Source organism: Haemorhous mexicanus, chromosome 5 (genome assembly GCF_027477595.1).
Source record: "Haemorhous mexicanus isolate bHaeMex1 chromosome 5, bHaeMex1.pri, whole genome shotgun sequence".
NCBI classification, from domain to species: Eukaryota; Metazoa; Chordata; class Aves; order Passeriformes; family Fringillidae; genus Haemorhous; species Haemorhous mexicanus.
The window spans coordinates 23,794,788-23,821,363 of record NC_082345.1 but is presented as its reverse complement, the minus strand read 5'-3'; the positions used below and the strand labels follow the sequence as shown (position 1 = coordinate 23,821,363).

The following is a 26,576-nucleotide window of genomic DNA, read 5'->3' as shown; positions in this document are numbered from 1 at the left end:
CATTTTTCCCTGAAGCCTTACATTTCCATATGTAATTAATAAGTTCTTCACCACAGAGACTTTTATTTGCATACACTTATCTGTATATATTTATGCATGTATGCATGTATGTGCATGTGAATGTGTGCATACAAATATAATGCACATATCTGTCATGTTTGCACACCTGTGAAAGAAAGTCACAGCAGAGGTTAAAGTATTCAATTCTGCTGAACACAGTGTGTCATACAAGTGTATGAGACAGTGTCAGACTGTATTTTTAGGGTCTGGCACACTTGTGTTACAGAGCATCCACGAAGTTTCATGTATGTATTGTACATTGGATTCATGCTAAAATTTTTTTAAAAAAATATAGAGGGAAGTCCTCAGGGATTTTGTGCATGAAATAAATTTTCAGAGGTAAGTCAGGGCATTTGTTGCATGAGAAGACAGAGTCTCTTTTAGGAAGGAGAGAAGACATGGCAGTAGAAGAGAGAAATGAGCCTGGGAGCAGGAAAAAAACATGCATTTATATAGACAGTGCAAGAATTGCAAAGGGCAGTGATAGTGAGGATGAAGAACTTGAACTTGACAGCGATCTGAAGAGGTGGATGAGAGATGTGGCAGGAGAAGTGAAATATATGGAAGCCACTTATTTTGTGTGAACCAGTATATGGTCAGGGGCAGGAAGGCCATCAAGAAAGGGTCAGTCCCTCAGACAAGTCTTAGTATGAAGTGCAACACATTCAGCTGGTATGAGTCAGCTTAAGTACACTAATTTCATTTAAATCATGCTGATTTATACCAGCTAAGGATGTGGCCTCACCTGTTTTAGAAAGGAGGGGTGTGTTATGCAGGTGTTTAAAGGCTAAAGAAAAAGAAATCAGGAGAAGGAGAAAAGATGCAAAGATTAATCAAAGATTTTTAACTCTGAAACATGCAGAAAATAACTGCTTTATTACACCACTGTAGATTCAACTAGTCCTGACAGTGTTCATCAGGCTTGGTACTGGCCAATTTAGAATATTTCCAGCATTCAGAATATGTACGTTTTCCCCTCTTCCCTTCTGTCAGTTTTTATTCTCTATTTCTATGTCTCATTTTGGCAGCAGAATGCTGGAGTTCTGAATCCTGCCAAGCCTGAATCTTAAATGTTTGTTGAGTCCTTCTCCTCTCTTTCAGCTTACACTGAATACCTGCACTGCTCTGGCAGTATTTGGCTGTATCTCCAGCATTTGTGTCTATATTAAATTCCTAATTATCTAAACCATGGCTCTTAGAGTAGTTAGAAGTAGCAAGACAGAGTTCTGCTCTGTTCTGCTTTAATAGTCTCCATGGTGTAGAAATTTCTTACTTATGTTTTTAGAGGCTGAAAACTACTTTGCACTTGATTTTAACTTTGAAGGCTTCTATCAAATACAACTAAACCTTGCAAATCCAACAACCAGGAGAAGTGAGCTCAAACAGATCTTTTCTGTGATACCAGCTCACCCTTTGGCCATGGGCAATCAGGTGACACCCCAGACCTTCCTTCCCCTTTAATATGCCTTCTTATTTTCCCCTTTCTGGAAACAGTCTGATTCCTGAGTGTGGGAGCTCAGCACATCACTCCTGATGTCCAGAGCTACCGAGAGAACCCTTGGGGGGCTCGGGAGTCCTGGAATGTTGCAAAAAGCACTTGGTGGCTTGATTTTGATCCATCTAGAGATGTGCCACCGATGTATGAGGAAATGGAACATGCGAGAACCACTCAGGTGTGAATAGTGAAGGGAAGATATTATTATAGGGTGAATTACAAATTTTGGGGTTTTGGTACGGGGGGTTGTAGAGACAAGATGGAGGAATCAGGCGTGCCACCAGGCTCTTCTTTCTTCTTCCTGTCTTCCATCTTCTGGAGTGGTGTTGGCATTTAGAGATTGGTCTGGGATGAGGGTGTAGTTAGTGACGAAGATGATAGGTATTGGGGACAAAAGGTAAATATGATATATGTAGTTTTTGTTATAAAAGATGCGGCCGCCTTGGGGGTGGGCAGAGTGTGCCTTTGGCTGCCGTGCTGGTCAGATCCTTCGGGCAGAGAAAGGACTTTATAGATAAGAAATAATAAACAATTCTGAAGACCGAAAAAACCTAGCGTCCAGACTCATCTTTTGAAGCCCAGTGTGCAAGAGCCATCCTGAGCGTGTGTGGGGGCAGAGACAGACAGCCGACCCCATACCTGAGAGAGTGCAATCCACACAGAGTGTTAGCAGTAGGTCCAGTGCTCTTACTTTAATTGCATTGGAGTCATGTAAAAGCCACTATAGGTTTAAAAGAAAAAAAAACTTCCACTAAAGAAGATGTTGAAAGTACCTGTAATAACTAATATTTTACTACTATTTTTATTGTTTTTTATAGCAAAATACATCAAGGCAAGAGCTGAGGTTAAGGTGCTGTGTATCATAGACTGTAGAGAAGATGAAGTCCTCTAAAGCTGTGAGAAAATTAGGGTGTAATAGGAAAATATTGTACACAGGCACCAAGACTGGCACCAAGAAAAAGCAACAGATACCAGAGCCAACATGAAAAATAGCTGATACTCATTCAGATGTGTCATGTGCCATGAGCCATTGTATCCAGAGGACCCCTATTAAGAAGAGCCACCACACAGCTGCCCTGTTGTGCTCTGTGTTGCACAGTTGCTGCTTCCTGCTACTGGAGACAACTCCGTGCTGGATGGAGCTTCAGCCTGGCCACATGCTGCTGCTCTTGCCCTTTCAGTAGAAAGTAGCACACACTTACTAACTCTGAGGATTTACATTTGCAACATGTGAGACAGACAAAATGGAAGAGGGGTTAAGTTTTTTTCAGGGAGAATTGAGCAAGAGGCTGTTCAGTGTCACCCAAGAAATCAGTGTCACAGCTGGGAGCAGAGTTAAGGTCTGGAGTCCCCTTCAGTGTCTGAGTTACAGCATAATGCTTTCCCCTCCATTAGCCACCAAAAATCTGTGAAGCAAAAGCAGAATTAAAGGCAATGAGTTGTCAGGTTCAGAAGTGTCTGTTTTTCCATGGAAACCTCTTCCCAGCAACAGCCAAGCTTCTCATTGTGCAGGAGCTGTCAGGCAGCTGTTCTGTGCAAAATGCTGTAGCTGCAGCTGCTTTCTGGAGAAGTCTCAACCCACAGCCAGGCAGCACCCAGCCCCATTCCCAGCAATCCAGCTGTAATTCTTCCTGCCCGGTAATTTTTCACAGTGGTCATGCCAGAATCATGGCCTTGTTTTCTCTTGTCTGGCTGTTAGTGGTGATGTATGAAGAAGTAAGAAAGACAGCTTAATTTTCATAAGCTAACTTGTGCCTGGAGTAACAGAGAGTGAGAGGAGTGCACTTAATCATAACTGCAGGACCAGAACAGAAAATGATAGAGCTTTTGCTGTTAGTTGTGGTATTTTATTATAATAACTCTTAGGAAGAAGAAGCTGTGAACCTTTCAGAATGCTGAAAGGTTCAAATCCATTACGGCAGGCACTGTGTTCTCATCTGCTGGAAGAATAGCTCGCATAACTCCTTTATGCTTGCCTTTTCCAAAAGGCTGTGCTGGGAGGGAACTCTAGTCTATCCTGTCCAGAAAACCTGAATTCAGAACGATCTATGATCAGAGGTGAAGTGAACCTGGTGATATTTCCTGCAGAACTGTGAGCACCTTGCAGGGAAGGCACAAAGGGTGGCAGAGGGACAGGCTGGTCGTGGTCAGAGAGCTGTTCAATGTGCCTGCTTGACACCATGCATCCCTTCGGCCAGGGCCTCATGTCTGTAACTTTGTGATAAACTTGAAAAAGTAAATAAGTAAATGAAATAGCTGGTACTGGACAGATATTCTCACAATGATTCTTTAAAAAACAAAAATTCATTAACACACTGAATGAAAGCTTCAGAGTGAATTTTTAGTTGGTTGCAATTGGAAGGGCACAACTTGGGATTTTTTTTGTCTGAACTTTGAGATACAGGGAATAATGTGGTCTATAGGTTATATATTATGCATCTATATTATGTGTCACATTGTTTTATATTTTTTACCATGAGGATGGTTGTACATTTGTAGATGTTATTTTGATATCTTCAGATCAAAATATTTGGGGAATATCTTCCAGAAAATATTTCTGATTTTTTTTTTTCTGTTTTGATTCAGAATGAAAACCTTTTTGGAAACATTAATATTTGCTATGTAGCTGAAGTTCTATTTTCTGGATACTTCTGCCTTAAGTCAAGACCACAGAGACAATGTAAAGGAAAATAAAATATATTCTTTGGCAAGACAGCAACACTATTCCAGCCTAGAGAAAATAGAAATATAACTAGAGATGATGGAAAGCATATCTCCATAATTTTATCCAAGGTGGCTTGGGAGACAAGCTATCACATCTGCCTAATAGGCTTTTATGCACCAGTAAGAGTTACAACAGCCTGACAAGTCACATAATGCTCTACCCTAGGACAGTGTGTGAACGTGTGCACATTCCCAGGCTGCTGCAAGAGCAAACCAGAGCGTGTTAGCTCATACATTTTACTGTGTGTTTGTGACAAGCTAAAAGGGCATGTACAGGCAGTTATTTCAGCTCAGCTGATACACAGTAAGTCACATTATCTGATCCATGTATCTGAGCCTTAAAGCTTACATGATGTTAATTTCTGCCTTCGTCTGTGTCCCGTATGAAACCTCAAGGAATACTGGTGAAAGTGAGATTTTTTTCTGGTATCGTCAAAAATAAAGGGAAAATACAGAAAGAAATTATACAACTAGAGTAGATACATGCCAACATAATTTCCTGAACCTGTTTTAGTTTATCTTGGCATGAGAAATAATAATTGAGAAATAAGTATTTCAGGGGTAAGTTATTAGAACTGAGATTTTGGACTGGTACATGGGAAATGAAAACCATTGGCAAGCATTAAGTTTTGTTCATTTTTCCTTATCCATTGGTTTAGAGGCTGAAGTCTATAGCATGTTGGGAAATATGTGAGGCTAAAATAATGAAAGCAGATAGATGCTCCGTAGTAAAGTTTGTTATCTGCTTCTTGCGAATGGAATTCTTACATTTCTTTGATGGTAGCTGTACTATCCTGAGAAAGATCTGTGGACTGCTGAGTTGTGAAATGTACTATTAGATTATGGGTGGGGTCAGTCTCTTCCAACCAGCTATGCCAACCCATTCCAGCCCAGCTGCACCTGCATTTTCTGTTGGTTTGGTTTTTTTATTTTTCCTCATCCCTTATTAGCCAATGTTTCTTACCTTGATTTATTCTACTTTAACTGAAAGGGAGTGTCTATAAACAGGCAGACTTCCGGCTTGGAGTCAACAAATGTTGGCTTAAATTGTGAACTTCGGCCTCTTTTTGCCTTAGGCTCCTTTCAGCCAGTTGAGATCCCTTTCATATTTCCTCACAGTATATGCCTTGTGATGTCTGATGTGCTCTCCAATGTGTCCCATGTGTCTCACAGGTTGAGAGATGCTGTCATTTATCTATATGAACAGAGCTGCTTAGGATGTCTTTGCCTCTGGCGTGTAATTTCCTTCATTTGCTTGTGCATTGCACTCTGTTAGTATTACCAGTTTTGAGAAGCACCAATATGATATGATCCTCCAGAAGCACTTTGATATGATCCTTTTGCTCTCTCCCAGATTTTCCACCTTCTTAAAAAATTATTTATGGGATCTAACATGAAAAATTGTATATATTGTATAATAAATATGTAATGGAATAGGAGATACATCACTGGAAAATAAGGTTAGGAATGTCAGGTTGTCATTAGGATAGAGTAGGATGATGCTAGAGTGGTGTGGAGTGGATTTGGTAATCTCTCAAAGTTATTTTTAGATTGATTTCCATTCAGTCCTTGAATGCTTCCCTAGTGTTCTGGCTTGTTATATTTATATGCATTGGCCAATCACTGCTGCTCACAGTTAAACAGCATTCAAGACACATCGGGGTTACTGACATTCCACTGAATTACAGATACCACAGGAGGGTATTGTAATCACCTTTCAAGCCAATTATAAAATTGAGTTAATCATATCTGTCTTTATGTCTTGTTTTCAGCCTAACCTTGTATTGAGCCATACTGAAATAGCTGTGGTTTTATGTAAGCAACATACAATGGTCATTTCAGTCTTGCAGTGCACTGCTGTGACCATAGACACAATTGTACGAGCATAGCTAGGATTTGAAAACGAGCCTTCAAAGTATAATGCTTAATTGCTTTCTCAAAAGATTGCAAAATAATTTCCAGTACTAGTCTCAGTGCCCTCACTGAGCATGTCCCTCTTTCAAAGCACCATTCCTTTTTCTTTCTCTGACTAGATCCTAATGTAGTTCTCCCCTTCCCTCCCTCCTTGGTTACCACAGCATCCTTTCAATCACTTCTCTTATTTACATTTTATACACCACATTTTAGGACACATAATTAAGTCCTTATCTATACAAACATTCATTTCTTGGTTGGTTTTTAAGCAGTGCAAACCTTCTAGACACATTTGATTTAAAATACATTTTACTCTAGCTGAAGCCAGCTGCTAATCAATGCAAGATAAACTGAAATAAAACTGAAGTCATCATTTCTATGCAGCATTCTACACAGGCTCACCTAAATGACTTCTAATTTACTCTTTTAAATTAAAACAGTACAACTTTCTTATGTAGGTAAACTTTTCAAGTCCATTATTTTTTGAAGCAAAAGGGATGTATCACTCTTTTTTTTCAGTCACTCTTTGTGACATTGAGCCTTGTTCTTCAATTGTGTTATCTCCATCAGAGTATGAACAGATCTTCATATTAGATTATCATTTTACCAACACTTAATTCTCACTAGGAAGATCCTCCATCATTGTATTCCAAAATCAAGCAGCACTCAGATTTGTCTGGATGACATATTTCTGTCAGCGTGACAAAGGTTACCGCAGCATTTAATCACTCAGGCTAGCCAGGGAAGAAGGGAAGAAATGAGCCATGCTGAATTTGCTGTGCCAGGCCTGCTTGTCTGTTACATAAGCTGGCTTCTTCTGAAGGCATGGAAGGAAGGCAGCACCCCGTCTTCTGCCTTCTCCTTCCACTGGTTGTCCCTCTCCAGATTTCCTATGTATTTTCCATGTATTTGACTGTCTTATATCTTATGATATTCTTGCAATTTGCTTGTTTTCCAGGGCAGCAAGTTCTTGGCTTGGTGGAGAACCAGAGTGATTGGTATTTGGGCAATCTCTGGAAGAACCATCGGCCCTGGCCAGCACTTGGGAGGGGCTACAACACAGGTAGGACCTGAGGGTTGCTTTGAATTAACATCTGTACCAGTCTCCTGGTACAGAGAGTATGAGATGTGGTAATTTGCACTCCCTTCCTAAGCTACAGCTAAATTTATCTTTCTTAAATGGAAAAATGATGCAATATAATGCATTTTGGAATTTCTGGTCTTTCTCTAAATGGTGTTAGAAAAGATTGTGTTGGGAGAAAAGACATTCGTTGGGGAGGAATAGAGCTTTTCAGCCATCTGACAGGTCCTCAGCACATCTCCTACAAGATTTCTGTCCACAATGCCTTGTATATAGGCCCAGCAAGAGGGAATGAATAGGAGTTGATAATTTTTTGTAGAGAAGTAAATGATATCACAAAATGTTAGCCCAATAAAGATAATAACCCCTGCAGGACACCAACAGGGTCATAATTGTCCTAATAAAATGCAAGCTACTGGCCACCAGTTTCTGCTGCCCTGAGAAAGGAATAAAGGCACTTGATCAGAGAATTTATTGGGTTACAAGAGACAGGTCTTCCCACTGATTTGTGTTAGGTATGTGAGAAAACATACCAGGTGCATAAAGAACACACACATCCACCTAAATCACTTCAATGCAGGCCTTTAAATGCTGATGCAGTGAGTTTGGTTCTATCTCTCTTTGTAATAAAAGGGCAGAACAGATGGTGAAGCCTCCATTTGGAACAGATGAGTCCATTTAAATATCCCTGAACTATCAGGAAATTACTCACCATAAAAGTGATTTTGCTACACAGAAATATATTGGATTAAATTAAACAGGCTAACTAGAAAAAGGATTGAACAAGTGGTGTGGTTGGGTCATCTGTATTTCTATATTCCTATGTATATTTATGGGAATCCCACTAATTTTTGTGAATTCATTTTTAGCCTTTGCAGAGCATCTCTGTTCTCTGGAAATGTTCAAAAGAATAGCCTAACAGAACACAGATTGGTGTGGAAACAAGATTTTGGCAGAATAGGTTTGTTTCCTAACTCTTCTTTGCCAGAATTGCAAATAGAAAGGCTAGGTCTGCCCACCCCTATTCCCCAGCCCCCTCAAAGCATGAGACAGACATAAATTTCATGGATTTTTCCTGAAATCTGAAAGCTTATGTTGTACACAGTTCAACTTGTTGATGTCAGTTCAGTTCACTGTAACACCACAAAGCAGTATCTTTTGTTCTACTGAGGAATGACCACCATCTATAGCTACCTTCTTTCTGCTGTATTTTTGCTTTTTCATTTCTGCCATTTTAATGCTGGCAGAGAGAAATCTGGAACAACCACATAAGATCAGAATAATGCAGTAATGATTGGTGGGTAGTATAAAATAAATATATTTATATCTAAAATGCTAACATTTAAAAAAATTATGTAAGGCTTTAACTTATGTTGTCTTAACTTACTCTTCCAAATGGTTTATAGGAATACCAAATGTCAGGATATCACATAAACCTAACACTGAAAGCAAAAATAATCAAATATCTGCAGTCTTTCACATACACTGCATGTGTTTATTCTTGTATTAATATATACCTATCAAGCCATACAAAATCCCATAATCCTGCACAAGATTTTATTTTTCTCACAATTTCTTTCTTCACACAACTTACCTTGTAGTTATAAATCCTCTTTTTTTAGAAAGAAAACCAGAAGGTAGATAATGTATGGAAGATTGACAAGTGATCATAAGAAGTGGAATGTTGTTTTTTCAAGGATGCGGAACAAGAGGTCACGGAGTGAAACAGTGCAACCTCTGAGAAGTAGGAAACCAGGTTATTGACAGAATCAGCACCCTTTAATATAAAATTCCTTGATTGAATTAATTGTTTGCCTCAGTAATCTAGCAGAGACTGGAGGTATACATTTCTCTGGGAAGATGAGATTGGGTCTTGTTTGACGTGTTCAGTAAATAAAAATAATTGACACTGAACGCAACGGTGTGGCCAAGGAGGATTCAGAAAACTAAAGCAGGGCGACACCAAAAAGAGGGGCAGTATCTCTAAGCAAAACACTCATGAAAGGCAGCTGTCCAGGAGGGGAAAGGCATGGAAATTCAGTGCCTAAAGCTGTACTTAGGAACTCCAAAAGGGCCCCCAAACTCCTGAAACTTTAATGAGCTGAACAGAGCTGGATCAGGGGGAGGCTCTCAGACAGACATTGCTCTTGCTCTTGGGAGAGTATTTACTACAGACCTAGGAGACAATCCTAAGAAAAGAGACTTTTATGTGAGCCTATTCAGCCAGACCTAACCCTGGCAGATTTGATTTTGAAGCACCTCTCAAAGTCAAAAGTGTTCTACTTCTCCTCACAGTTTCTGAAGATAATTTCTCTTTCACTCTTTTCTTTCTATGCCTGAGCCTCTCTGGACAACATATAGGTTGGGAGAGTCCCAAAAGGCAGATGTATTAAAGGCAAGGATGTGTTTGTTCCTTCTTTACTGGTTCTTTAAACACAGTAAGCATTTGCACTCCTCTCTTCCTTGTATGCCCAGGACAGATCTCCTTACAGCCAAAACAGATTTTCAAGGAAAGATTTTATTTGGTTGTTTTTCATTCTTCCTCATTTGCATAGGCAGATAATCCAAGTCATGCTTTAGTTGATGATAATATAATTGTTGAAAAACCAGACTAAACCCAAGGTCAGATTATTTAATTAGTGTTTAGGTGTTCTTAGTTGGAACCATTCTTTATTTGTGATAACATTCTCTTCCTCAAGCATTTTAGACACAATTCCTTCGGTACCACAACGGTTTCCAAGTTTTTTTCTTTACTCTACTGGCAAACACTCAGTAAGTTGCTTAATCAAATGCCTTTTTTATGTATCATCCACTCCATGTTGATTGTCTGCACTGAGTTAACTCTTCCAGATTCTTCATACACTAATTCAAGCACAATTTCTTGCTATGTAACTATATTATCTTTCACTGACTAAACTGTGCTTTTGAAAGTATTGCTACACTATGATTTTTCTTTTTACAGATGTTAAACGGACAGCTCCAGAGTTGCACTGTATAGTTTGATGTTCATTTCGGGAGTAACAGTCATCTTAGTCCTCAGAAAAGTATCTTATAAAAGAAATTCTAAACATAAAAGCTTTTAGTACTTTTTTTTTAGTACTTTTAGTCTGCCTTATACTTCCATCATGGTGGAGAATAGCTTTTAAAAGCAGTCTCTGGTGACTGTTAAGGCTTCTGACCACTTCTTCAGGGGGGTGATTCACCTCTGGCTTTAGTCCAGCAGAGCCAGCTTCCATCAGCTGAGAATGGCCCCCATGCCTGCCAAATGGAGCTTTGGGAAAAATCTATAATTTGGATGCTGGGGGTAATTTTAAAAAACTTTGGCCGTGGGGATTTCAGACTCCTAGACTACAGAAGCCCATACTGAAGATTTGAAGCTCATGTGAAATGCACTGCCTCAGTGGAGCCACCAGAATCTATAAGGAGGTGTCTCAACAGCTTGAGCTGAGAATTCATACTCCCACACTGGGAAATGTGACATTACCAGATTTGTGGATTGGGAACAGAAGGGAATGGCTAGCACCTAACGATTACTAGGCTACGTGTGTACTGTGCCTGATTACTCCTGTGTTTGTAATGACTGGAAGAGTGCTAGAATTAATCTCTTTCCCTTATTGTTTCCCTTAAAAAAAGGACCCTTGGAAGTGGAATTGGAAGTTGAAAGCATGTGTTACATCATTTTTGCATAACATTTAACAAATTTGAATGATGAAAGACAAGCACAGAACAGACTGTTTATACTAAATAAGCCTGGATCACATCTTGTGCTCCTTCATGATGATACTGTGCATCTTCAGTGCAGAAAACAAATGACTGGTGAAGCAGTGCAGAGTGGGCTGTTGGAAGTCATGGCACTGCCTGTGGTTCTGCTCCAGAAACCTGGTAACAGCTTTCAGCCGAGCTCCACAGGCGTCTGCTCATGACATTGTGGTAATTGTACTCGTGTGTTGGCTGCTTGGGAGAGGAGGATGTTGTCAAATTGTGTCAATGAATGAAGAAGTCAGAAAAGTCATGGTTTATAGAACCTTTTAAACCCACCGTGGTGGCCTGACCAAGCTTAGCCATGGCCCCTCTAAAGCCATTGCAATATTCCTGTCTGCCATTAGTTGGAACAGAAGTCATGTTTGGTAATAGAAGTGCTGTCATTAGGGTTGGGTCAAAGTACAGGAGCCTTTGCAAACAAACTAAAAATGCATTTTAATGATTAAAAACCAATGTCCAACACTCATTACAAGTCAAAAAGCAGCACTTTCTTCATCTACTTAGGTTCACACTGTGCCAGTTTTTTGGATTAGATTCTTCTTCCTTTAAGACACTGTGAGTTTACTCAGTAAATACTGTTCTCAGTGCAAAGTATAGTGATACACATGAGCTTTATACATGTAGAGGTGCCTTTGAAGTACAAATACTGTGCACATTGTCGAGGTAGCAGTTTAGGAATGCCAGCCTATGGTTGCTTTTAGTCTCAACAGGAAATATCAGTCTGTTTGTGTCAAAGGTGGGAAGCTGAAGCGATAATTCTGCTTTTTGATGACCACATCCCTATCTTTGTTGTCTGTAATCTGTAGCTTGCACTTAAAAATAAGCTATTTTAAAGCTGACTATCCTCAAAGAATAGCTTCATTTCAGGTCTTTCTCATGCACTTTCTAAAGCATGTGATGTACTGAGAACTTGTTTACAGCATGTTTGACATTTCTGAAATGAGGGTCAATATGTATTTGATTTTGAAAATGATGTCTCCAGCTTGAGAGGCCAATCCATGTAGTAAAGGCATTAGTGTGGCTGAGTTAGTCTACTGTTCATGGCATTCTCTCAGATACCTCATCCTTCGCAATTGAATCTCTCAGCCCCTGCAAAAACTGTTTTTAAGAAACACCACCAGACTTGCTTTGAAACACCGAAAACATTTATCTTGTGGGAAACCTGTGATTAAAAAAGATGGTCTTTAGACAGTCTATACAAGATTCTTGTTGTATTGGAGTAAATAAAATTTATTTCTTTTTAGTTGATTAAATTGTCCTAGTTTTGGAAGTTTTATTGATCTGACCTGATCATACTGTAAAGTTCTGCATGTAATGTACATAAATCAGCCATTTAGATGTAGCATTCCAATGTAATGATTTAAAAAATCATTTTGAAGTGTTTTATTTTTAGCTTGATCAAGGCAGTTCTTTATGTGAACATACATACCTTGATCAGTAATTATGTTGTCCAGCAGTCTGAAGTGCCCTTTTTATTGTAGAGGAACAATCATTAGCAGGTTAAATTTGGATGAAAGACTTGCACATAAAAGCTTAGTAAAGGCATTGAGGTGTCTACACTGAGAACAAAACCTTCTATTATCTGATGGGAGAAGCCCGGACAAATGCATAGTGATAGTAAAACCAGTATGTTTTCTTCTGAAGTGCAAGTTCACTTTCCAGTTTCTCATTGTGCTCATGAAAGTGATTGTGGAAAGACAGTTCCTTTTTGTAGAGACAGAGACAGCAGTATTAGCCACAGTCCCGAAACAAAGAAAAGAGGCATCACAGCTGGACTCCATATTTAGACTCTTAATAGGGAGCTTGGTGCCTGTCACAGAAAGTAGCAGAGTGACTAAGATGTCTTTCTACCCCATGTCAAAGTCATTCCCACTAATAGAGTGCCAATTAAATCAGTTGGATTTGGTCATAGTCAGATCACTCTCAGGTGCTAGGGCAACCTAGCATTTTGTGTTAGGGCAAACTAAGTTCAGGACAAACCTTTCCCCTTTAAAAAAATACCAAGAGACTTTAAAAAGAAGAATGTGCAAAACTGAGTGGGCACAAATCTCAGAAGAAGCAGCTCATTTCTTGCTTTTCCTCATTGTCTTGTCTTTATGCTCAGCTATGTCCTGGCTTTAATTGTTCATGCTGTAGCTCCTCTGCCATCCCTTCTGCACCAATCTTTGTCAAAGCGAGCTCAGGGAAGGATAGGAGTGCTGCAGTACACTCTATATGCAGATCATATCTACACAGTTGTACTCAAGAAAGTCACAGACATTGAAAAGAGAAGTTTTCCTCAAGTAGAATTGTTGAATTATAGGCAATTTAGGTCAGAAAAGATCTCCCGAGGTTTTTTGGCCCTCTTCCCATTGAAAGTCAGCTCAGGTTGCTCAGGGTCTTTTCCAGCTGAGTTTCAAGTTTCTTCATGGATACCTCTCAGAGCAGACTGTTCCTGTGTTCAGCCACTATTTTTCTATTCAGTGAAAAATAAAAGTAAAAATTCATATTATGTAATTAGATTTCCCTTTGCTGCAGTATGTGACTGTTATCTCTCATTCTCTCTCTGTGCATCTGTTAGAAAAGTATTCCTCCATTAAGTAGTTTTAGAAAGCAACAGGAGACCCCTCAGTCTTCTCTTCCCAAGGCTGAAGAAGGCCAGTTCTCCCAGCTTCTCCTTGTGAATGCCAGGCCTATGACCATTTGGGTTGCTCTCTGATGGATTTACTTCAGCATGTCAGGGTATTTATTTGACTGAGGAATCCAAAACAGTGCTTCAGATGTGGTCTTAAAAGTGCTGAGCCAAGAGTGGTAGTCACCTCCCATGACCTGAGGGCTAGTATAGCTTAACATGTGGAATATTGCCCCAAGGTCGCACTGCTGGCTCTTGTTCAACTTGCTGTCCACCCAATCCCCTAGAACTTCTCATGGAAATCTCCCTTCTATCCACCTGTCCTCCAGCATGTGCTCTTGATTCAGGATTAGTCCCATTCAGGGCTTTCTGTTGAATTTTAGGAGCTTTCTCTTACCCACTTGTCCAGGCAAGGACCCTGTGTAGCTGCCCAGCCCACAATGTGGTGTCATGTGTTACATTGCCTAGGACACATTCTATTCCATTCCCAGATCATTTATGTGAATGCTTAACAGTATCAGGCTCAGTACTGACTCCTGTGGAACACCCCCTGTAACTGACCACCATCTATCTGGGTGTTTTATTGCTGAACACAACCCTGCAAGCTTGGCAGTCCAACTTTGCAATCTCCTTACCCAAACTGTACTCCAGTTTGGTTATATGAGGATGATAAACAGCTCCTTAAGCAAATCCCTGTATTTCTGTTGTGAATCTAATCCTTCTCTCTGTTACTAGAAAATAAGTGGTTGTGCAGGAAGGATTATGTTTCCTGGGCTTCTTTTTTAAATGCTGTAGTTAATTTCCAGGCTTGTTCATTGTGTGCTGCTGCTTTCATTCCCCTAATCCATTTCTTAGAACGTTCTATTCCTCCTGAATCTCAATCAGTCAATAAACTGCCCATTGGGGGGCGGGGGGGTAGGGGCGTGGGGAAGGCAGGAGGAAGTTTTCTGCTTTTTCCTGAGTATGAAACTCCAAACCTCTTTGTCATCCAAATAGAAAGAAATACCTTTCAGGTCGTTCAGCCCTGAACTGCATCTCCTCCTTTGTTGGTGAGGTGTTGAGTGAACACCAGACCCAGAAAACCTATGACAGGTTCTTTCTCACTGTGCCCATTGTAACAATTAGCCTTGTGGACTACACTTAATATTAGAAACTGCTTTTGAAAGCTCTTCTCCACCATGATGGAAAGTATAAGGCAGACACTGTTAAGATTACAAGCCAGACAAAATAATTAGCACCTGTGCTGGGTGCATTTTTCCTCTTCACATAGTCCCAAGTGGAAACCTTGTAAAATTGTTGATATTTGACCCCTATTGTATATGATGCCTTTGAAGGATCAAAACCAAAAAGCCAAACATAATTTAAAGCAGTGGTCTCTGTTACCATTCACTTTTTGCTGCTTTCTGTGGAAGAATAAAACATAGATAAGTATCATTGATAAGGTCCAGATCTGATATAAATGCCTGACTCTTGCATTAAAGAGTTAAGCTGATTTACAAGAGCCAAGGATTAAGAAACAGATTATTTTGTCTTTTAAAGGTGGGTGGTTCTTTGGTGGAGAGTCTAAGATAAATTACTTTTGGAAGATGTTCTTGCTTTTAACGGGGTAAATAGTCAGCAAATTTCAACAAACCTCCTCAGTTTTCATCCATAAAAACCAGCTTTGTGTGATCCCTTTTTCCAAACATGCCTGCACACGGAGATGCCTGGACCTCCTGCACAGTAACCCTCCAGCACAGCTCACCCAAAGTCCAGTTCCTCTGGTTTTTGTAGGGTTGTGACGCTCACTCACAATTCTGGTTTTGAGGCACTGACTTGAAGAGTTCTATGTTCAGGAAGAATTAAGAGATGCATGACAATTAGTCCAGGATGGACAATTAGATGAACTCCAGGTTTGTTATGACTGACAGAATACTTTGTGTGATCATTGGATGTACAACCAGAGTCATTTCAAGTATGAGTACAGGAGATGCATTTGTTTTGTATGGGATGGATGCTTTTTACTCCTGTCATACCTGATGTCTACAATGCCAGGTAACTTAGCTGCCCAGTTCATTCTTCACTCTTGGCTCCCTGTTTATCCACAGGACACAGAAATTAGTTGGTACCCTGTCTTTCTCAGGAACCAAACTGTCTTTCATTAAAAAAAAAAAAAGAAAAAAAGTAGTGTAATTTGTTCCTCTTTCACTTCAGGAAGTATTTCTGGAAGGTAGCATGGATAGGACTACACTCCATTTGGCACCTCTTTCTAATCCTTAAGTGTGGCATCACAATATTAATATTCTGCATGCCCTGATGACATTCTCCAGTGCACACAACACAGATCTTCTGTTCCTTGCTAAAAACATTCCAGTCTAGAAAGCTGTGACAGTTCTCTCAGAATGTCATCCACACTGAGAAATGCAAACAGAATAATCATTCTGTCTGACAACTGAAGGAGCATAAACCAGACCTCAGACAAGTGCTGTGCAGGATGAATGTGGCCAGCAGGGTGTGCTCAGGAAAGAGCCAGATCCTGAGCAGAGCAGACACACTCCCAGTTGTACACACACAGCCAGGGCTTTGGTGCTCTGGGTGCTGGGAACCACTTCTTGAACTGTATGTATTTTAAAATGTAGATTTAGCTACTTGTCCAGGGCTAAGCTCCACAGGTCAAAGATGACCACTCAAAAATTTGCAAAATTCAGCAATAATACTGGAAAATTTCCCATGAAGTTTGGAAAAATGGCTCCAGGAGCTTATCTGGGAGCAAGTCAAAGGATAATTTGATCCTAGGTTATTCATATTTGGAGGAGAAAATAACATTTCTTAATAGAGGGCTTGCCAATTTAGCAAAGGTTCAGCAAGATCAAATGACTGAAAGTTCAAAGAGATGTTCAAATTAAAATAAGGAAGCACCCTTCATCAGGGTAATTATACATTGGAATAACTTATCAAAGTTTGTGGTAGACTGTCCATTATTGTAAATTTTTAAATCAAGACTGAATTTTTTTCTAGAAGTTATGCTCTAGTAGGCTCCAAACTGATTTTGAAAAATCCTATGACCTCTGTTATGCAAGAGTGAAAAATTATCCTTTTTGACTTTATCACATAAATAAGTATTTAATCAGGACTTTGTTTTTCTGTTGAAGCCACCTAAGCACACAGGCAAATGAAACCACAGCTGATCTTGTGTGTAAGAATTTACTGCATTTTAGTATTGAATAGAAGAAAAACTCTTTAAAACTTTGTAGAAATTTTTGACATTCACACCCCTCCCCCCCAGTATCACTTTTCTTTTTAAATCTCACATTTCAAAATGCTTTATAATAAGATGTTTACCTGGCCATCTTTTAGCTAGTCGCCACTTTTGGCACTTTCATGATGTCTTTCAGACATGTGCAGAGATGTGTCAGCTGATCATTGTGCATGGCAGTGATGTGAGATGTCCTTAAGACAGATCTCCGCTTCATGTGGCCTCTGCCATGGTGCTACAGTGTATAAAGGCTGAAACCTCCCTCCTCTCTCCCTTTGCAGGTCTGAGGTTAGAATGCCTTCTCTGAGGTTTAAAAGTGCTCAGCAAAAACTTTCCCAGTCTTTAGACTTTTATGAGATTTTAACAATGTGCCTCTTAAAGGGCTTTTTCCCTTCTTAGAAGCCATTTCCATAGTTTACCAAATGAGAGCTCCCTGGAATATTTCCTTTTTGCCTCTAAAATGTAATTTCTCTGTGCTATATACTTACAAGGGTCACTGAGTGCAAAGACTGTGAGGAAGCAGGATCTTTTTAAAAGCCCTGTAAGGAGCTTCTTCAAAGATGGTTTTTGCACAGGGTTCAGGATACAGGGTTTTGAGAAAGGTTACTATCCTCAATGTCTTCCTTGATGCCCAAGCAAGTACAGCAGCTGGGAATAAACCCTAGTTTCCATTTTTTACTTTTCTAATATTTTTGCTATTTTCCAGCCATGTTGTTTTCCATGTTAAGCAAATCTTTTCAGCAATTTGGGCTGTTAAGTGTATGAATTTTCACTGCTTGGGACTTCATATGCTTGGGATCTGTGTGAGAGAAGGCCAATTTCTTCAGGTCTAGAGATGATTTTTCTTTGCTGACCTCTGAAAGGCCTGTGGAATTGTTAGTTCTCTTCACAAGACTCTGGGAGATAAGAGGAGAGAGTATTACTGAGCAGGTCTCTAAGTGGCAGAGGTTTTCCTCCATAGACCTGCAAAAAGTCTTATGGCTCATGATTCCTCTCCTGCAGACCTTCTAGACTCTGGAATCAAGGAAATTCCTCTGTAGCAGCTTTGGGGCTTTAAGAAAGGTGGAGAAATTCCCCCAGAAGTGGAAGTCATTAAATAGAAGATAGAAAACTTGTTTATCTTCTTCCAAATTGCTCAGGAAGAATAGCATCTAAGCAGTAAAGAAACAGAAAACTGGGACATTCTGAGCTACAGTGAGCAGCTCTATAATAAGAATTTAGAATTGTGCTTGAGTAAAACATTCATCTTAATTCTGCCTAAGGAAAAGTAGCATACTTGGGAAGAAGAGAATAAAGAAAGTAAAAGTCTTCTATTTCATTAAATGGTCATCAGGAAGTGTAAACAAAATGTATATAATGCTTCAGGAGGAGCCAGCCTCCCAACAGAGTGACTGCACAACATTTCAAAATGCCCTCTATGACAGCTTCACTTTGAATACATGTGCAGAGCAAACGAGAGCTATTGCGTTCTGTCACCATGCCTGGAGGGACCCACACTTTGTTTCAAAACAGCTTCTCAGCCCTCTGCTGTTTTCTGAGAGAAAAGTTCCAATATGGAATCGTCATTTATTCTCAATGAACACATTGTACATCCATGCGAGTTTTTATTAGTTTGGGTATTTTAGATTGCGAAAAGCTTTTTTGAGAAAAGAAGACTGGTGCATGAAATTCATAGTTAAATAATGTATCAGGATGCTCCAGAAATGTGCTAGAATGACAGTCCTTCAGTCACATCATGTTAAAAGCTATAGAAAAATACGGGTTTATTACATTAATGATATGGCTGGTCAAATTACGAGCAACAGATAGTGTATGAACCAAGTGAGATAAATGCTGTGAATTTCATCCACACAAAGACGTAAATGTTAAAATGTGTGCAGTGGCTTGTTTTGGAAATCTAGCTTTAATTTAATGTTTTAATCCCTAACAGCCATATGCTTACGTTTTTCTGTTGCCTTGATACTGTGGGTGGAAAACAGAGGCCACAGTCAGTGGTGTGGAGCTGTGGCTCAGTGGATTCTCAGTGGAATGCAGTCCTCAACAAAACTGGTGACTGGAGCCCTGACCAGCAAAGGCATAGTCACATCCCTAACAGTACACACTGGGACAGTGTCCATTGGCTTCAAGTACAATAAATGAGAAATAAAAGAAGTTGCAGGTATTTGCTAGAGGACTCAGCAGTCAGTGTTATAATGGAGCCTCTCCTAGGACAGCAGAGCTACAAGTCTCTTCCACAGCACTTAAAACTGAATTCAAAATTTTGGTGCTAAATCTGTTTCGTAAAACGTGGTAGATTACTGCCCTAAATGTCTGGGTCAGATATTTATTACAAAATCTGCATAATTTCAGGCCTGTTTGACATTGTTTCTTACAGTCTCAGTAAGGTCATTATTTCTCTCAGACTCAGTGGTTTGGTGTGTGGTCTTCGGTGTGCTGCTTACCTATAGCAAAATCCGAGTCATTTTTTTAAAATTCACTATTGCTTTATGATATATTTTGAAGCGTGTCTTACCTGTCTGTTTTGGATATTATGATGACATCTACTTGTTATTTGTCTAACTGGTTCAGTGTTGCAGGCCTAATTTCAAGAAGAATTTTTAAAAACCTGACAAGGATAGATTCTGAGGCGCTACTCATATAAGATGGCATTGTCTCAAAGGCTCACAAAAGCATCCTGTTCCACCCAAAAGGAACAGGCAAGATCCTACAGAAAATTATTTCTTAGGAGCTACATTTTCTTCCCCTACAGCACTGTTTTTTCACGCACCTTAAAAGGCCCATTGTAATGAATTGATTGAGTTTGAAAGCTTGTCCAGTTTCACTATAACATCTCTAAGTGATTCTGTTTTGTCTTAAAATGTTGTTTATTACTTCCAGCTCTACTATGTGTTCCTCTCTGAATTTCAGGAGGAGCTGTTGTCTTTGTTCCAGAAGCAAGAGGTGGGGATGCTTGGTAGTATTCCAAGGGAAATGGCTGATCTTTCTGCAGACTTTCAATTTACTGTTCAGAAAAATGAAATAAAATATATTGTTCTGGAGCAGATTAACAAAAGCAAACAAAAAAGAAGAACAAATTTGCTGACATGCCTTAAAGCATCTCTGGAAACCATTGCTTGGTGAAAACATTGGAAGAACAAAAAAATTGTTTTAGATTGAATCAAAAAAGGGGAAGAGGATGGAAAAGGTGACTCCCAAAGTTCAGTTAGACCCAAACTAGAAAATTTATTTTCCTTTTCAGATCTTTAAATAATTTTCAATAAGATTTTTTGTTTGTATCAATTTTGAGATTAAAATTATTTTCAAGTAAATTAAGTTTTAAAATGTACCAAAAAAATTTGCAGTGTTTTACAACTGAAACATTTTAATCCAAATATGTTAATTCAGGTTTATTGCCCTGTTTTATTCAATTCATTCACCAAATTTTTTTTTGTGCTCAGGGAGAGTTTTTTTGTTTTGCTTTTGGAGCTGGGTTTTTCATGTGTCCTTAAATGACATTTTTGAAAAACTGCTTTGTTTGTTTGTTTGTTTGTTTGCCTGTTTGAGCAGTTCAGAATCTGTCAAATTTTGGTAGTTCAAGCAAAATCTCATCAAGCAGCAGGAGAGAAATGCCATTCAAGTTATAACAAGACTAAGATGTTTTCCACAAATTTGGTAATAAAGCATTCTTTATCTCCTAGATCTTTGAGATATTTACGTCTCTGGATATGCCTGAACTATTTCCTCAGGACAAAGAAAATAGGGTGTTCTGTGGCTGATCATCATTTGTTTAATACTCATGAGATGTTTAGGTTGCCACTTCTCTGTTTTTCTTTGTTGGCTGCCAAGCTTTCCTTCTGTTTTTCTCAGGTCGGTTAGGGCAGGAAGATGCTGCACTTCTCAAAAGATCAGAAGTCCTGCTGCCTGGGGCCAGATGCTAATAAAATATTCCTTTCATTTTTTGTTTTTCGTCCAGTCTCCTCTTCCCCCACCAGAGCAGATGAGAGTGAGTCTCTTTTCCCCTTATGTTCAGCTGTATGTCATCTTGAATTTAGTCTGAGATTTCTCTCAATTTGACTCTGAGGGAGGGGGATCCTGAGGCAAATATTTTCCTTTCCTTATTTCAGGCACTTTGCCTTCAAATTAATTGTGTAGATTGAAGTTAGTTAATTTGTTAAGTTTGCTTTTGGCAACACAACAATATAGTTCACTGTTTGGAAAAAAAGTAATTTTTCCTCTGTGTGAACTATTTTAAAAGTTCCCAAGACACATGCTTTTGCTTTGCTTTTGGACTCAATAACACTAAGTGAATAGTATTAAATTCTCCTCTTAGTAGAAATATCTTATTCTCACTAATACTAATGTGTAAATATTTAAACTTGCTATAAGTATTCTCTGGCAGCAGTAAATTAGAAGCCTAAATAGAAACTGTACAAAGGTGTTAAACTCAAGCCTGCGGGTGAATTAAAATAGAAATCACATTGAAATTAGTTTTGATGGTGAAACAGTAAAACTTTGCGAATATTTTCACTAGCCATGATTGCATTATAATTTAGTACATCCTTTCTCACATAAATTCCAGTTTTTTCACTCCATCTGCCTCTTCTACTCTCGGCTGCTACCATGATAGCCCCTCAGGACAGCATAATCTTGTTAGCTGCAATACCATATTCTACTGCTAGCATAAGAGTGGAAGTCAAAAAAATAAGAGAATACTGCACATATTAAAATATTTCCCCTTTTCTTCCTCAGACTGGAGGCTTAGAGAAATTAAGAAAAATTGGCCTATTGTCAATAAGTTATAAAAACTACTGTATTACAGTTAGCTGAATCTTACCCTTATTCTTTATTTTTCTTAATAAAGAACCTTCTCAGTTGCATTTCACTGCAAAGCTGACAGTTCTTGCCAGCTGGAAAAAATCCTTTGCCAGAGAGGAGATCTCCCACCCAGTTTATTGCTGCAGCACAAGGAACCTTTTTCACACTGATGTAGGATTTCAGACAATGTATAATGGCTCTCTTAGAAGCTCATGCATGCACATTACATGCTCCAAAATAGGCTTTCCTTATGCTGGAGAGAAGACAAACACACTGACATAAATAAACTGTAGCATGTTGTGACAATGCATCCCTTTCCAATCCAACAGCTGGAAGCAGAAAGGTTGACTGAAGATGAAAGGGGATCCCTCCAGCACAGGTTCCAGCATCCTTGGGAACTAGATGGACTAAATGGAAAACACAACTAAAATAGGCCACAAAATGCACTTTCAGGAGACCTTTTCTTTTTATTCATAGCAGTGCCAGGTTTTACTAGAAAGAAACTTGCCATGTCATAGAAACTAAATATAGGAAGGAACTGGAACCACTATGTCCTCTCCCATTCAGAGCAGCACTTTTCCAGGTACATTTTGTAATCCTGGTGTAGTCTGATTGGAAAGACTCATGAAATAAAGTAGTTTATCTGCCATTTTTAGTTTTATTCACCACAGCGGTTTTAGGAGAGTTTTTCTTTAACATTCAGACTACATTTCCTTTCTTTTTCTCATTACTTTTAGTTTTATCAACTTGGACTCCCTGAGGCAGCTTTTCCCTATGGCTGCTTTTTCTCATTTCGTATTCTTCTGTGTAGCTGCTATGGTTCTCTACAGTTGCCGTGATGTTTTTTTGTAAGACCTCTTGTTAAATGTCATTTGCAGATGTCATTACTGTTCTGTTTGCTTCCTCCCTCCACTAATGAAGATATGAAACAACACAGGACCCATCATTGATTTTACTAGGTGGTTTCTGTCAGCCTGCAAGACTGCTGTTTATCGGTACTCCTTCTTTGTGGTCCTTCAGTCTGCATTCATTCCCCATGGCAGCTCTCTTATCTGAGCCTTTCCCAATTCATTTTTCAAGCAGATTTTTCTAAGACGCTGTAGGAGAGGTTTTGCTTTAAAGGTGTTTCAATCCAGCTTCATTGCTTCCGCTCTTTTCCCTTCTTGTACACTAGGAATTTTGGCCAGCCAAAAAGCAACTGAGGAATACAATGCATGCTGAGGTACCTTTCTTTCAACTGAAAATTTCCAATTTGAGGATCCTGTTTTGTGCACATTTGGTGCCTTAATGGCGGGCCCTGTCAAGGTCTAGGTTGTAACCAGCATTGATAATTTATTCCTTAGAGAAGTTTCAAGGGTTGCAATCAGGTGTGTCAGATAACTTTATGTCATGTTTTAGCTGCTGAATCAGCACATGGGCAGGGTGGGCCTTGGCTGGCACGTGACATCATGGGGTCCCTTCATCCCTGCCCCGTGTTTCCCTTCAGGGGTGATCTTGCTGCTCCTTGATAAATTGCGGAAGATGAAGTGGGAGCAGATGTGGAGACTGACGGCGGAGCGGGAGCTAATGAGCATGCTGTCCACTTCACTGGCTGACCAGGTGAGTAGGACATTGAAGCCCTGTGGGACAACCACTGAGCCATGGGTTGAGGAAGGAAAGAAAGAGAGAGGGGATGAGATGTGGGAAAAGGCAAGGGAAAGCTGTTCTGCCTGTATTCCCATCTGTTGAATCATTCTGGGCAAAATGTGGAAGAGAATAGAGATTTAGTCACAAGGTTTGGTTCCTCTTACTACACTGACATTTTTACTTCCTCTGCTCATATGATTCATAAGAGGGACAAAAGGGATTTTCAAGCTTTCATTTTCTGTCCTCCCTTTTTTAACACAGAACTCCCCAGACACCAGAAGTCCAAATAAACTGTGTCTTTTCCCATTGGTTATTGTCTAATCAGATTTTAGTTTTAAGAGTCTCCTGACATTTCTCTACTGTTTCTGGCAGATGAGTCCCAGATGTCTTTTAATGTACTCCTTGCCACAACAGTGCTGCTGTCTCCCTGCCACAGATAGGAAGCTGAGGCCGAGAGAAGAAACAGTGTGCCTAAACATAGAAATATAGTTTTTCAATTTGTGCTTCTTGCCAGCTCTCAATTTAGACCCAGAAACAGAATGTAATACCAGACCTGAACCAATAATTTTTGCTCAACAGCATCATATTTATATATTTGTTCTCCTTCTGAGCTACCTCTGGCTGCTGACCAGTCACCACAAAGGAAGCACACTCCTTACTGTGCACATGGAGATGTGCACTCTGTACAGCATCTTTGCTGGGTGATCCTGAGGTTCATTAAAAAGATTCTTGCAACTTCACTGTGGTTTCAGTCAGGTCCTGAGTTGCTGTCTAATACCTGCATGGGGCAGAATTTTGCAGAGCAGAGGAGGGCTGTTTGTGGCTTCCCCTAACACCTTAGCCTCAGACTGTCCTTCTAACTTACTTCTCCAGCAGAATTGCTGCTTAGGGGCAAAACGCTTCCTGTCCCTCTTGGTGTAGGCTGCTCTGTAATATGTCCTACATGCCTTCTCCATAAAGTACCTGTAGTACTTGTTGCAACAATAAAGTGCTGGCTAAAGTCATGTCTAGTAGTTCACCTTGAAGCAATGTAGCTGCCAGATTCACTTTCCTGCCTTTTTTTAAAAAGTGGTGCAGTAATCAGTGCCAGCAGGCAGTGTGTCTTTTACTGCCTGTTATCCTCCCTGGTGACTAGAACAACCAGCAGTACAAGATGAATGTTGGTAAACTTTGCTGGAGTCCCTTAGCTCTGTGTGTCAGGAGAGCTTGTTCCTCTTGTCCGGATCTATATATCACCCCTTAGATTAACAGCACCCTCCAAGACAACAGAATTATGGAGAAAGGTTTACAGACTTCACCTTTCATCACCATTGGAATTTCTGCCTGTGAGGGGGAGAAGGAGAATCAGCTGGGGGAGGAGTTGAGACCACCTCACACAGTAGAAACAACATACCCAAATGTTTCTGGTTTTTTTTCTGCTAGGATATCTTCAATGCAGTCATCAAACAAAATCCCTTCCTTGTCTACCAGCTCCCGTGTTTCTGGAATGTGCAGCTTTCTGATCACACCCGTTCTGAGCAGTGCTACAGGGATGTATCTGACCTGAAGGTATGTTGCACAGGAGGTTGGATGGGTGGTATCATTTGGGACAGAGAATGAGGGGCTGCTGTTAGAGAAAGATGAACTGCCTTAAGTAGGGGGGAAACTAACCCATACCTTTTATAAAGACACCCAAATGGGGAAAGGAAGCGTGGTTTTGTGCATTTTGACTACTACTAGAAAATTCAAATATAGATGCTGCTTTGGGGTTTGGCAAGGTGTTAAAGAACTGCTTTGCCTTCTTACATTCTGTACCTGCCACCTGTGCCAGTGCAGCTTACTACTGAATTCTTACTGCTTTCCCAGGTCTTAGATCTTCCTAGACAAAGAATACAAAGCCTTTCCTTTTTGTACTGGACAAGCTTGAAATTCTTTACTGAACATCATTTAATAGAGTGAAATTCAGAGAGGATTGGGCAGACCCTAGCTAGAAATGCATTAGGAAAAATGTAAAGACCTTGCTCATATTTAGCCTTTGCACACACTTTACCCATTCATGTTGCCACTCATTTTTCCATGCTTTGTCCTGAAAAAAAGAAGACTGAGTAAAAACCTATTAATTTAATGAAATGAAGCTATAGTGTCAGTTTATTAGCACATTTTTCACTATTAACAAGTAGAGTATAAAAGCAGGATGAATTTTAATAGACATGGGTAAATGAACATCAGTTGTGCCCTGGCCGTTTTGAAAGATTGAACTCTGAGACTCAAATGTAGCAGGCAGAGAGTTCAGAATTGGAGCTTGTTTGAGCTTTGTCCAGGTGTAGAGTAAGACTGTGCAGCAGTAGATTCCATCAGAGCGGACTAATGGCATCAGAACATAGTAAATATTAGGTGGTTTTCAGTGACTGATTTTAGAATTCAGTTAAGGTTTGTATATTTGGACTTCCGTTTTGAGAATGCAAATGAGGTTAAAAAAAACCAACAAAGGCACAAAACTCCTGAAGAGGTTGCAAGGGCTCTCTGGAGACTATCTAAACCCCACTTAATGCAGGACCAACAGTTGCTCAGCACCCTGTACAGATGAGTGTCGAGTCTCCAAACACTGAGGTTTCACATGCTCTCTGGCCCCATGTTCCAGAGTTTCCACCCTCTTTATACAGCATATATCCTAAATCTAACCAAATTTTCCCTTGTAGCAATTTGTAGAGTAACAGCAGGAATGTTCAATATGAGCACCAGATGCAGGATGAATATAGAAAATCAATCACTTGCAACAGACTTGCAAAAGCTGTGCTTCCAAGCGACAAAAGTTCTACATGGGTTAACTGACCTGTCAAAACTGGCCATCACTGATTGAATTTCATATATAAGTTATTCATAACTTTCTATTCAGGTGTGATCCATAGAGGACAGCTTTTAAAGTAAAATCACTGTACTGTCAGTACACTAGTCACTAACTAGTGTACTGACAGTACTATAAATACTGGTTTATAATACCTCTTTGTAGGGCAGGATGAACACAGGCACTTTAAAAGCATCATGGTTTTATGCCTTGAAACAAAGTACTGATAGAGATTTTAGCCCTGCATTCATGTTGAGAATCATGTATGACAGTGATTGCAGGGCCTGAAACAAAAAAAAAAGATGTGTAACAGGGAAATGTTTCCTAAAAGATGTACTTCAGAAAAATACACCTCCCACCTGTGACATATCACAGTATTTTGCTGTGAATTAGAGGCTGAGATTAATTTATATTATTGAGACACTTAGATTGGACTCAGCACAAGGTAAG

At 39.7% G+C, this 26,576-nt stretch overlaps 1 protein-coding gene across 6 annotated transcripts in view; it reads left to right on the top strand.

The window, feature by feature from the left end:
* The window catches only part of LARGE1 (LARGE xylosyl- and glucuronyltransferase 1), a 280,599-nt gene that overhangs the window by 204,296 nt on the left and 49,727 nt on the right, over nt 1-26,576 (top strand). For all 6 annotated transcript variants that reach the window (XR_009486501.1, XM_059846294.1, XM_059846290.1 and 3 more), the window contains 3 exons: nt 7,152-7,256; nt 23,163-23,275; nt 24,725-24,850. Coding sequence is in view for 5 of the 6 variants with exons in the window: in XM_059846294.1 (XP_059702277.1) it covers nt 7,152-7,256; nt 23,163-23,275; nt 24,725-24,850 (344 nt within the window). In the remaining variant the exon portion in view is untranslated. The remainder of the gene's footprint in view (nt 1-7,151; nt 7,257-23,162; nt 23,276-24,724; nt 24,851-26,576) is intronic.